This window comes from Suncus etruscus, chromosome 7, assembly GCF_024139225.1.
Source record: "Suncus etruscus isolate mSunEtr1 chromosome 7, mSunEtr1.pri.cur, whole genome shotgun sequence".
Classification (NCBI taxonomy): Eukaryota; Metazoa; Chordata; class Mammalia; order Eulipotyphla; family Soricidae; genus Suncus; species Suncus etruscus.
In genome coordinates this window covers 67,029,673-67,042,886 of record NC_064854.1, presented here as the reverse complement: position 1 = coordinate 67,042,886, position 13,214 = coordinate 67,029,673, and the positions used below count along the sequence as shown (strand labels likewise).

At 42.3% G+C, this 13,214-nt stretch overlaps 1 protein-coding gene across 1 annotated transcript in view; it reads left to right on the top strand.

Annotated features, from left to right (window-relative positions):
• Positions 1-218: 218 nt before the first annotated feature.
• The window catches only part of DDX43 (DEAD-box helicase 43), a 36,508-nt gene continuing 23,512 nt past the window's right edge, over positions 219-13,214 (top strand). Inside the window, exons 1-4 of the mRNA XM_049776871.1 lie at positions 219-462; positions 2,728-2,783; positions 4,313-4,439; positions 11,799-11,915. Coding sequence (XP_049632828.1) covers positions 219-462; positions 2,728-2,783; positions 4,313-4,439; positions 11,799-11,915 — 544 coding nt within the window. The remainder of the gene's footprint in view (positions 463-2,727; positions 2,784-4,312; positions 4,440-11,798; positions 11,916-13,214) is intronic.

Here is a 13,214-nt window from a genome sequence, read left to right as displayed (position 1 = left end):
GGGACTTGCGCCAAGGGCCAGCTGCAGTTGTGAGAGAGGGGATTGGTCCAGCCGAGAAGGGAGTCCCGCCCATAGCGTGTCGCTGGCCAATGGCGTGGTGCGGAGGGCGGGGTGGCGGGTGGGCCGGTCACGTGCGGCCCCTAAGGCAGGATGCGTGCGCGCCCTCGGGCAGTGTCGGGCGGGCGACGGCGGCGGAGCCGGATCTCTTTCGGGGCACCATGTCGGAGCCAGAAGCCGGCGCCAACGCCTCCCCTTGCGTCGTGGCTTCCCGGCGGAGTGCGGGGGCATCCCGCGCCGCGGACAGGAGGCCGTCGGAGGAGGCGCCGCCGCGCAGGGGTCGTCAGGGCGGCCGTGGCGGTCGGCGGAGGAGCCCCTCGGGCCCTCCGCAGTCCGAGGCCGCGGGTCCCGGGGAACCGCCGCTCAGCTTTGAGCTCAAGAGCGATTGCGTGGGCGCCGTGATTGGTGAGAGGGGCCCCGGTGGACGGGGACTGGGAACCGCACCGCAGCTCCTTGCTGCTACCTACGGGAATTCACGGCTGACAGTGGTGGTGGGATCAGTTTTCAGGGCCCGAGCGGTGGCGCCAGCGGTAAGGCGTCTGCCTTGCACGCGCTAAACTAGGATGGACCGCGGTTCCATCCCCCGGAGTCCCAGATGGTCCCCCAGGCCAGGAGATATTTCTGAGGGCATTAGCCAGGAGTGAACCCTGAGCATCACCGGGTGTTGCCCCCCCAAAACAAAACAAAACAAAACAGGAGCTGGAGAGATATCATGGAGGTAGGGCATTTGCCTTGCATACAGAAGGACGGTGGTTCAAATCCCAGCATCCCATAGGGTCCCCTGAGCCTGCCAGGAGCGATTTCTGAGTGTAGAGCCAGGAGTAGCCCCTGAGCACTGCCCTGTGTGACCCCCCCAAAAAAACAAAACACAAAACAAAACAAAAAGAATCACTTTCAATGAACCTTTCTCTTTCATAGGGAAGATGGTGAGAAGAGTAGTAGAAGATTTCCGAAATCTTTGAGATGAAAGATTAAAACTGGGCCCGGAGAGATAGCACAGCGGCGTTTGTCTTGCAAGCAGCCGATCCAGGACCAAAGGTGGTTGGTTCGAATCCCGGTGTCCCATATGGTCCCCCATGCCTGCCAGGAGCTATTTCTGAGCAGACAGCCTGGAGTAACCCCTGAGCATCGCGGGTGTGGCCCAAAAACCAAAAACAAACAAACAAACAAAAAAAGATTAAAACTTTGGACAGCTTACTTTGTTTTTTTTTTTTTTTGTTTCAGGGTCACACTCAGCCCCAGCGCTCAGTACGTCCTTGGCTCTGCTGCTTATATCCTGGCAGGGTCGGGGAACCAAATGGGATGGCGAGGATTGAATCCTGGTCAGCCTCATGCAAGGCTAAAACACTACTCACCAGGCTATTGCTCAGGCCACTTGGGCAGTTAACTTAAGTGAACAAGAGTGTTGCAAATCTAAGCACCATTGAAAGCCTATAGATCTACAGTTTGTTAGAGGACTGAGCAGAGTAATTTCCTGTCTACACCTGTTTTAATTTTATGACTTATCTGCAAGAAAAACTGGGTTTTGTTTTTCTTACTACATCGTGAATTTTAAATTTTTACTTCCAAAAAGCACTTCTAAATTAGTAGAGTGTAGATGTGGCCCATTTATTCCTAAAATTCCTGATGATAAAGTCCTACATTTTGTCTATTAGGTACAGGGGCTAAGTATTTGCTTCTACTTATTTGTTTAAAACTGGAAAATAAAAAGCACACCGATTGCTAGAATAGCTAGAGATTCACTGACCTCTCTGCCAGGCTCAACTGAAAAGTGTTGTTTATTTATTTACTTGGTTTACTTACTTGTTTTTTTTTTTATTAGAGTTACTCCTGGCTCTGTACTCAGAAGTCACTCTTGGCAGGGTCGATTGTTTAGTAAGCAAAAGCTATTCATTTTGCAACGAAATTCACTTACGTTCTTCTTCTTCTCCTCCTCCTCCTCCTCTTCTTCTTCTTCTTTTTTGGTTTTTGGGTCACACCTGGCAACACTCAGGGGTTACTACTGGCTCTGTGCTCTGAAATTGCTCCTGGCAGTCACGGGGGACCATATGGGATGCTGGGATTGGAATCACCGTCCCACCATCCTTCTGCATGCAAGGCAAACGCTATCTCTTTGGTCCCTTTTTTGTGGTTTTTGAGTCACACCTGGTGATGCTCAGGGATTACTCCTGGCTATGTGCTCAGAAATTGCTCCTGGCTTGGGGGACCATATGGTACGCCAGGGGAACGAACAACTGTGGTCCATCCTAGGTTAGCTGCATGCAAGGCAAACATCCTACCACTTGCACCACTGCCCTGGCCCAAGCTCTTAATTCTTGGTTTTTGGGTCACACCCGGCGGTGCTCAGGGGTTACTCCTGGCTGTCTGCTCAGAAATAGCTCCTGGCAGGCACGGGGGACCATATGGGACACAGGGATTCGAACCAACCACTTTAGGTCCTGGATCGGCTGCTTGCAAGGCAAACACCACTGTGCTATCTCTCCGGGCCCCTAAATTACCTTTTTTTATGTACTAGAAAGACAATACAGTGGAGAGGGTGCTTGCTTTTGCGCATAGCTGACCTCTCCTCGTATTGTGATCCTGAACACAGGACATAAGACTAAGCACTGGGCACCATCAAATGTGACCCAGAAACCAAAAACAAAAAATTATCTTTGTTTTTAAAAACAGGTCGAGGTGGGTCAAAAATACGAGATATTCAGAGTACAACAAACACCAAAATTCAGGTAAGTGTTTTGTATTCTTAAAAAGCATGGTTCATTTCTACCTTCTGTCCAATGTTTGAAATACTCTAGAAATTTAGATAACAGGGTTGGAAATATGGTCTAAAGGACTGAAGAATGTGCTTTGCACACAGAGCATGAGATTTTGGTTTCCAGCACCACATGGGCCCCAAAGTATTAGCAGAGCAACTCTCTGAGCACCACTAGGTATGACTCCAAAACCAGGATAAATCAAAGTAAAAGCAATTGGGGCTAAAGAAATTACTTTTAGAGTTCCAGCATGTGCTTTTTTTTTTTTTTTTTTTTTTTTTGGTTTTTGGGCCACACCGGCGGTGCTCAGGGGTTACTCCTGGCTGTCTGCTCAGAAATAGCTCCTGGCAGGCACGGGGGACCATATGGGACACCGGGATTCGAACCAACCACCTTTGGTCCTGAATCGGCTGCTTGCAAGGCAAACACCGCTGTGCTATCTCTCCGGGCCCTCCAGCATGTGCTTTAAAGGAAGTAGTGCTGGATACAGTCCCCAGCATCTCTGTCTATCAAGCATTGAGCTGATAATGAGAGGGGACAGTCTCTATACTATAGTATTAAAAGAGGGGTGTGGTATAAAAGCAAAACAATAATAAGGACGATGAAAGTTGTCAATTTTATCTTCTCATCCTTGTTGTAGGCTTACATGCACATGTAAGCCCATTCCTTAAATTTTCATAATTTTAGTGAGTTCAGCTAGCTGTCTATAAAAATTAATCCAATCCATTATCTTTTCAATAGTTCTGAAAGATCAAGCCTAAATAAATCACTATTTTGCAAGTAAGATTCAAAGTACACATAATCAGGGGCCGGAGATATAGCACAGTGGTAGGGTGTTTGCCTTGTGTGCGGCCAACTGAGGACAGCCCTGGGCTCAATTCCTGGCATCTTATATGGTCCCCAGAGGCTGTCAGGAGTGATTTCTGAGTGCAGAGCCATGAGTAACCCATTAGCACCAATGGGTGTGGCCCCAAAACAAACAAACAAAAACCCAAAGTACATAATCAGAAATCAGTCTTTTTTTTTTTTTTTTTTTTTTTTTTGGTTTTTGGTTCACACCCAGCGGTGCTCAGGGCTTACTCCTGGCTGTCTACTCAGAAATAGCTCCTGGCAGGCACCGGGGACCATATGGGACACCGGGATTCGAACTAACCACCTTTGGTCCTGGATCAGCTGCTTGCAAGGCAAACGGCACTGTGCTAGCTCTCTGGGCCCCAGAAATCAGTCTTAACACATTATATTAAGACTACTATGTTATGATCCCTGTCACAGCAGTTATAAATTTTTTTTCATAAAAATTTTAAATTGTCCTGATCCTCTCCTGATCTGATCAGTTCAGTCTCTGTATATAAGAAACATCTCCTTGATCAAATAGAACTTTCAAGGCAGATTAATAGCAATGCTACATTTACTTTATACTATGAGTGATGAGAGTGATGGGAGAGGGTTAGGGAAGGGACTTCAGTCTCATTATTTCCCCTTTCTATATCATTACCTTATAGATAACGAAAGGATATCCTGGAGCTGAAGTCAAAATTTTTGGTAGCAAGGCAATGCAGTCAAAAGCAAAAGCAATAATAGATAATCTTGTTAAAAAACAAGAGATTTATCATTCAGAATCAACAGATGGTAAGTAAAATTTCCCCACCACTACCTGTACAATTTTATAGTTATATTTACTGTTGATAAACTTTCTCAATAAAGCTTTTGATTGCTATTTTTATATATTAAATTAAATATATTAAAGAGCTCATAATTTCTTTATGAAATCCCAGAATATTTTTCCCTTGAACTAAGTATCAACTTAGCCTTCCTATTTTGGTAAAGAGGTTTTCCTTTACCTGTGGATGAATGCAAAAAAAAAAAAACCCGCAAAACTCTAAATATACATTATTATTTTATGTGTGTGTGTGTGTGTGTGTGTGTAAAAAAAAAACGCAAAACTCTAAATATACATCATTATTTTATATGTGTGTGTGTATTTTTTCTTTTTTTTTTTTTTTGGTTTTTGGGTCACACCCGGCAGCGCTCAGGGGTTACTCCTAACTCTACGCTCAGAAATCGCTCCTGGCAGGCTCAGGGGACCATTTGGGGTGCCTGGATTCGAAACACCGACCCTTCTGAATGCAAGGCAAATGCCTTACCTCCAGGCTATCTCTCCGGCCCCAATACACATCCTTTTTTTTTTTTATTTAAACACCTTGATTACATACGTGATTGTGTTTGGGTTTCAGTCATGTAAAGAACACCACCCATCACCAGTGCAACATTCCCATCACCGATGTCCCAAGTTTCCCTCCTCTCCACCCGACCCCCGCCTGTACTCTAAACAGGCTCTCCATTTCCCTCATACATTCTCATTATTAGGACAGTTCAAAATGTAGTTATTTCTCTAACTAAACTCATCACTATTTGTGTTGAGCTTCCTGAGGTGAGCTGGAACTTCCAGCTCTTTTCTCTTTTGTGTCTGAAAATTATTATTGCAAGAATGTCTTTCGTTTTTCTTAAAACCCATAGATGAGTGAGACAATTCTGCGTTTCTCTCTCTCTCTCTCTCTCTCTCTCTCTCTCTCTCTCTCTCTCTCTCTGACTTATTTCACTCAGCATAATAGATTCCGTGTACATCCATGTATAGGAAAATCTCATGACTTCATCTCTCCTGACAGCTGCATAATATTCCATTGTGTATATGTACCTCAGTTTCTTTAGCAATTCGTCTGTTGAAGGGCATCTTGGTTGTTTCCAGAGTCTTGCTATGGTAAATAGTGCTGCAATGAATATAGGTGTAAGGAAGGGTTTTTTGTATTGTATTTTTATATTCCTAGGCTATATTCCTAGGAGTGGTATAGCTGGATCGTATGGGAGCTCGATTTCCAGTTTTTGGAGGAATCTCCATATTGCTTTCCATAAAGGTTGAACTAGATGACATTCCCACCAGCAGTGGATAAGAGTTCCTTTCTCCCCACATCCCCACCAACACTGTTTATTCTCCTTCTTTGTGATGTGTGCCATTCTCTAAGGTGTGAGGTGGTATCTCATCATTGTTTTGATTTGCATCTCCCTGATGATTAGTGATGTGGAGCATTTTTTCATGTGTCTTTTGGCCATTTGTATTTCTTCTTTGTCAAAGTGTCTGTTCATTTCTTCTCCCCATTTTTTTGATGGGATTAGATGTTTTTTTCTTGTAAAGGTCTGTCAGTGCCTTGTATATTTTGGAGATTAGCCCCTTTTCTGATGGGTATTGGGTGAATAGTTTCTCCCACTCAGTGGGTGGCTCTTGTATCCTGGGCACTATTTCCGTTGAGGTGCAGAAGCTACTCAGTTTAATATATTCCCATCTGTTAATCTCTGCTTTGACTTGCTTGGAGAGTGCAGTTTCCTCCTTGAAGATGCCTGTAGTCTCAATGTCCTGGAGTGTTTTGCCTATGTGTTGTTCAATATATCTTATAGTTTTGGGTCTGATATCGAGGTCTTTAATCCATTTGGATTTTACCTTCATACATGATGTTAGCTGGGGGTCTAAATTCAATTTTTTGCAAGTGGCTATCCAGTTGTGCCAAAACCACTTGTTGAAGAGGCTTTCCCTGCTCCATTTAGGATTTCCTGCTCCTTTATCAAAAATTAGGTGATTGTATGTCTTGGGAACATTTTCTGAATATTCAAGCCTATTTCACTGATCTGAGGGCCTATCCTTATTCCAATACCATGCTGTTTTGATAACTATTGCTTTGTAGTAAAGTTTAAAGTTGGGGAAAGTTATTCCTCCCATATTCTTTTTCCCAATGATTGCTTTAGCTATTCGAGGGTGTTTATTGTTCCAAACGAATTTCAAAAGTGCCTGATCCACTTCTTTGAAGAATGTCATGGGTATCTTTAGAGGGATAGCATTAAATCTGTATAATGCCTTGGGGAGTATTGCCATTTTGATGATGTTAATCCTGCCAATCCATGAGCAGGGTATGCGTTTCCATTTCCGTGTGTCCTCTCTTATTTCTTGGAGCAGAATTTTATAGTTTTCTTTGTATAGGTCCTTCACATTTTTAGTCAAGTTGATTCCAAGATATTTGAGTTTGTGTGGCACTATTGTGAATGGGGTTGTTTTCTTTTTTTTTTTTTTTTTTTTTTTTTTTTTTTTTTTTGTGGTTTTTGGGTCACACCCGGCAGTGCTCAGGGGTTATTCCTGGCTCCAGGCTCAGAAATTGCTCCTGGCAGGCACGGGAGGACCATATATGGGACGCCGGGATTCGAACCGATGACCTCCTGCATGAGAGGCAAACGCCTTACCTCCATGCTATCTCTCCGGCCCCGGGGTTGTTTTCTTAATGTCCATTTCTTCCTTATTACTATTGGTGTATAGAAAGGCCATTGATTTTTGTGTGTTATTTTGTAGCCTGCCACCTTGCTATATGAGTCTATTGTTTCTAGAAGCTTTTTGGTAGAGTCTTTAGGGTTTTCTAAGTAGAGTATCATGTCATCTGCAAACAGTGAAAGCTTGACTTCTTCCTTTCCTATCTGGATTCCCTTGATATCCTTTTCTTGCCTAATCGCTATAGCAAGTACTTCCAGTGCTATGTTGAATAGGAGTGGTGAGAGAGGACAGCCTTGTCTTGTGCCAGAATTTAGAGGAAAGGCTTTCAGTTTTTCTCCATTGAGGATAATTTTTGCCACTGGCTTATGGTAGATGGCCTTAACTATATTGAGAAAGGTTCCTTCCATTCCCATCTTGCTGAGAGTTTTGATCAAGAATGGGTGTTGGACCTTATCAAATGCTTTCTCTGCATCTGTTGATATGATCATGTGGTTTTTATTTTTCTTGTGGTTTATGTTGTGTATTACATTGATAGATTTCCGGATGTTGAACCATCCTTGCATTCCTGAGATGAAACCTACTTGATCATAGTGGATGATCTTCTTAATGAGGCATTGAATCCTATTTGCCAGGATTTTGTTGAGGATCTTTGCATCTGCATTCATCAGCGATATTGGTCTGTAATTTTCTTTTTTCGTAGCATCTCTGTCTGGTTTAGGTATCAAGGTGATGTTGGCTTCATAAAAGTTATTTGGAAGTGTTTCTGTTTGTTCAATTTCATGAAAGATTCTTGCCAGGATTGGTAGTAGTTCCTCTTGGAAAGTTTGAAAGAATTCATTAGTGAATCCATCTGGGCCTGGGCTTTTGTTTTTGGGCAGACATTTGATTACCATTTTAATTTCATCGATGGAGATGGGGGTGTTTAGATATGCTACATCCTCTTCCTTCAACCGTGGAAGATTATAAGAGTCCAAGAATTTATCCATTTCTTCCAGGTTCTCATTTTTAGTGGCGTACAGTTTCTCAAAGTAGTTTCTGATTACCCTTTGAATCTCTGTCATATCAGTAGTGATCTCTCCTTTTTCATTCCTAATACGAGTTATCAAGTTTCTCTCTCTCTCTTTCTTTGTTAGGTTTGCCAGTGGTCTATCAATCTTGTTTATGTTTTCAAAGAACCAACTTCTGCTTTCGTTGATCTTTCGGATTGGATTTTGGGTTTCCACTTCGTTGATTTCTGCTCTCAGCTTTGTTATTTTCTTCTGTCTTCCTATTTTTGGGTCCTTTTGTTGAGTACTTTCTAGTTCTATTAGCTGTGTCATTAAGCTACTCAGGTAAGTTCCTTCTTCCTTCCTGATGTGCGCTTGCAAAGCTATATATTTTCCTCTCAGTACTGCTTTTGCTGTGTCCCATAAGTTCTGATAGTTTGTGTCTTTATTGTCATTTGTTTCCAGGAACCTTTTGATTTCCTCCTTGATTTCATCTCGGACCCACTGGTTATTGAGTATGAGGCTGTTTAACTTCCAGGTGTTAAAGTTTTTCTTCTGAGTCCCTTTGGAATTCACAAATAATTTCAGAGCCTTGTGGTCAGCGAAGGTAGTCTGCAAAATTTCTATCCTCTTGATATTATGGAGGTATGTTTTATGTGCCAGCATGTAGTCTATCCTGGAGAATGTCCCATGTACATTGGAGAAGAATGTGTACCCAGGTTTCTGGGGATGGAGTGTCCTATATATATCCACTAGGCCTCTTTCTTCCATTTCTCTTTTCAGGTCTAGTATATTCTTGTTGGGTTTCAGTCTGGTTAACCTATCCAGTGTTGACAAAGCCGTGTTGAGGTCCCCCACAATTATTGTGTTGTTATTAATATTATTTTTCAGATTTGTCAACAGTTGTATTAAATATTTTGCTGGCCCCTCATTCGGTGCATATATGTTTATGAGAGTGATTTCTTCCTGCTCTACATACCCCTTGATTAATATAAAATGTCCATCTTTGTCCCTTACAACCTTCCTGAGTATAAAGTTTGCATTATTTGATATTAGTATGGCCACTCCAGCTTTTTTATGGGTGTTGTTTGCTTGGATAATTTTTCTGCAGCCTTTTTTTTTGAGTCTATGTTTGTTCTGGCTATTCAGGTGCGTTTCTTGTAGGCAGCAGAAGGTTGGATTGAGTTTTTTGATCCATTTAGCAACTCTGTGTCTCTTGACTGGTGCATTTAGTCCATTGACGTTGAGAGAAAGAATTGTCCTGGGATTTAATGCCATCTTTATATCGAAATTTGGTGTATCTTTTGGTTAGTCTTGTCTTAAATTAGGTCTTTCAGTTTTTCTCTTAAGACTGGTTTTGAGTCTGTAAAGTTTCTGAGCTGTTTTTTGTCTGTGAAACCATGTATTCTTCCATCAAACCGGAAAGTGAGTTTTGCTGGGTACAGTATTCTAGGTGAAGCATTCATTTCATTCTGTCTTTTCACAATGTCCCACCACTGCTTTCTGGCATTCAGTGTTTCTGGTGACAGGTCTGCTGTAAATCTCAAGGATGCTTGCTTGAACATAATTTCCCCTTTTGATCTTGCTGTTTTCAGAATTCTGTCTCTATCTGTGGGATTTGTCATTGTGACTAGGATGTGTCTTGGGGTGGTTTTTCTGGGGTCTCTTTTGGTTGCTACTCTTCGAGCATGCAGGATTTGATCACATATATTCTTTAGCTCTGGAAGTTTCTCTTTAATGATGTTCTTGACCGTTGATTCTTCCTTGAAATTTTCTTCCTGGGTCTCTGGGACTCCAATGATTCTTAAGTTGTTTCTGTTGATCTTATAGACTTCTATCTTCATCTGTTCCCATTCTTTGACTAATTTTTCCATTGTCTGCTCATTTGCTTTAAGTTTTTTGTCTAATCTCTCCTGCTGTATGAAATTGTTATGTATCTCATCTTCCACAGCACCAAGTCTATTCTCAGCTTCTGATACCCTGTCCCAGAGCTTATCCATTTTGTCATTCACTTCGTTTACTGACTTTTTCAGTCCTGTTAGTTGACATGTTTTTCAGTTTGGAGTTTTGTGATTTCTGTGTTCATATTTTCTTGGTTCTTATTAGTGTTCTGTTCAACTCGATCCATCGTTTCTTTGAGTTCTTTGAGCATCTTCCATATTGCTAGTCTAAAGTCCTTATCTGAGAGGTTGATTAGTTGGTTGGTCATTATCTGGTCCTCAGAATTGTCATCTTCATTCTCTATGTCTGATGCTGGCCTGCGTTGTTTCCCCATTGTCACACTTGTATTGTGGGTTTTTCTACGTGTTGTGGTAGAATTCATTGGCTATATGATGCAGGCACCACTCTCCTCTGGCTCCGCCCTTTCTGGATGGCCCGACTTGCCTCTATGGGAGGGGAGTCCTTCGTGGATGAAGCCTCACACAGGATCAAATCTTAGGCCCGAGCACGCAGCAGAGAAGACAGTCCGGAGAGAAATGCTTGCTTCTGTGATCCAGCACGGTTCTTAGTGTGATTTTCTCTTCTTGTTGTGATGGTGTTCTTTTCTTAGAAAGAGCGCAAGGCCGGGTAGCGAAGCGGAGCTAAATGCTCTGCTGGAGCCTCTTTTCTGCCCACTCCCAAGAGGTTCATGCAAGAGGACAGTAGAAAGACACACTCAGGCAGCACTCACAGTTTTTCACAGTTGGGCCCCACTCAGTCAGCAATTTCTTACTCACTCACCTGCTCACTGGGTAGCTTCAGAATGCAGTTTTTGGGGGTTCGCTTCCCAGGGCTCTGAGGAGAGCTCCAAGGATTCATGAAAGACAGAGAAGCACAGGGCAGGGCTTCCTTCAGGTCCTCAGTTTCCTCAGAAGAAGCACAGCCAGGCGGGGACTCCGCAAGTGAGTCAATCAGCACTTCACCTGGCAGTCCCCACGGTCAGCCATTTTCATTCTCCTCCCCAATACACATCCTTATTAAAGATAGAGCAAGGATACTTCCTAGTCTGCTGACTCTGGTCTGATCCCTACCTAGATCAAGATCAGATTTGTTATTTCTGAAATCTTAAATTTGTTTGAGTTTGAGGGAAAAACCATTCTTGAACTATTTCTAGAAGCCACTTGAAAGTGAAGGAAGAGTCTTGTGGTTTAGATGGCAGCATTACCTCAGTTGTTTTGTGGGAAAGAACCACTTGACATTTGTTCACCTGGAGTCACAGGTGCTTCATTGCAGTATAAGTGATGTGTGTGCATTTGTCTTCAGATCTTAAGTTTTCATGCTGTTTCCTTTCAATAAGTTAAAAATAAATCTCATTTCACAAATTATAGTAGTTGATAAAAAAACTATGTCAAGAATTGTTTTGCTACTATAATAATTAAAACCCTAATTTTAATTCCCCCTGCTCACCTTTCCTACTCTTCTCTCCTTCATTTCCTTTCCCATTGTGTGGTTGTGGCAGTGATGGGCTCCGCACATGTGGCTTGGGGGGAATCACCTTTTAGTTGTGATGCTGACATCTTAGGGTACCAGGCTCCCCACATTGATTATGGAGTACACACATTTAGTAAAGCCCTAAATTTTGTATTTCAGGAATTATTACATTCATGTTGCTTAATTGGTTATATTTTGTTTGGTTATGGAATGGTTATTGAATTGGTTTACGAATTTTGTACTGGTGTGCTTTTCCAATGAATTGGGTAAAATTCTTTTCAGCAGATCTTGCATCACAACCTCCTGTTGGAAAAGACATGAGGACAGATGAGGGCACTATGATAGACTGGGATCAAATTCGAGAAGATGCTTTGAAATGGGAAAAAAAAAAGTGGGCAGGTTGGTGTTTAATTCTAACATCTACATGTTGCAAAACCTGTTTCATTTATATGTTATATGATATGTGTTATTGGTATTTCTCGTAATAGAAGCTTTTTATTCTTTATTAAATAACTGTGTTTAGTAGTATATATAAACATAGTAAAATTAGAAATCGTTAGGAAGACTAACTACTAGGGCATTAACAGTATATGATATCTGCTTTGATAAATGCTATAAATAGAAATTTAAAATATTAAACTTATTCCTTTGACATAGACAAATATTACTGCAAAAGTTCAGTGAAACAAAATTAGGCTCAAAGGGAAATATGAAGGGAATAAATTTTTTTTTTTTTTTTTTTTTTTTTTTGGTTTTTGGGCCACACCCGGTGACGCTCAGGGGTTACTCCTGGCTATGCGCTCAGAAGTCGCTCCTGGCTTGGGGGACCATATGGGACGCCGGGGGATCGGGGAATCGAACCGTGGTCCGTCTCCTAGGCTAGTGCAGGTAAGGCAGGCACCTTACCTCCAGCGCCACCGCCCGGCCCCGGGAATAAATTTTTTTTTTTTTTTTTTTTTTTTTTGGTTTTTGGGCCACACCCGGTGACGCTCAGGGGTTACTCCTGGCTATGCGCTCAGAAGTTGCTCCTGGCTTGGGGGACCATATGGGACACCGGGGGATCGAACCGCGGTCCATCCAAGGATAGCGCAGGCAAGGCAGGCACCTTACCTTTAGCGCCACCGCCCGGCCCCCGGGAATAAATTTTTTAACCATAAGTTGTTAACATCATTGCTGTGACTGAGCAGCTGTTGAGCTTGCGTTGTCCTGTTTTGGGATATAACATACAGGACTATCTTGTGAAGAAATGCAATAGGGGGATTTGTGCTGCTCTTGGAGGGTGATGCAGAAAAAGAATTAAGTCTGGAGTAATTCTGTGGAGATATATATTTCAAATTGACCCTTGTTGATCAAACTTGCTCATTCCATTTGTCTTTGGGTTGTAACAAACAATATGAAGTAAATGCTTGTGCCTGCAAGGAAGCAGATATGTTGGTGGTGGAAAATTGGGGACACTGATGAAGGAAAGATTACAGTGGTGGTGTCATTGTTGTTTGAATATTGAATGCCTGAAATAACTGTATTATTAATAACTTGATAAATAATGTTATAATAAAACTGTTTAAAGTTTGGAATATGTATAAAGGATAGAAAGAAACAATAGTTTGAGACTCAAATATCACTTTGGGTAAAGTAATTGTCTTGACATGGGACACCCTGGTTCAATTTCTAGCATCTTACATTGGTCTCCTGAGCCAA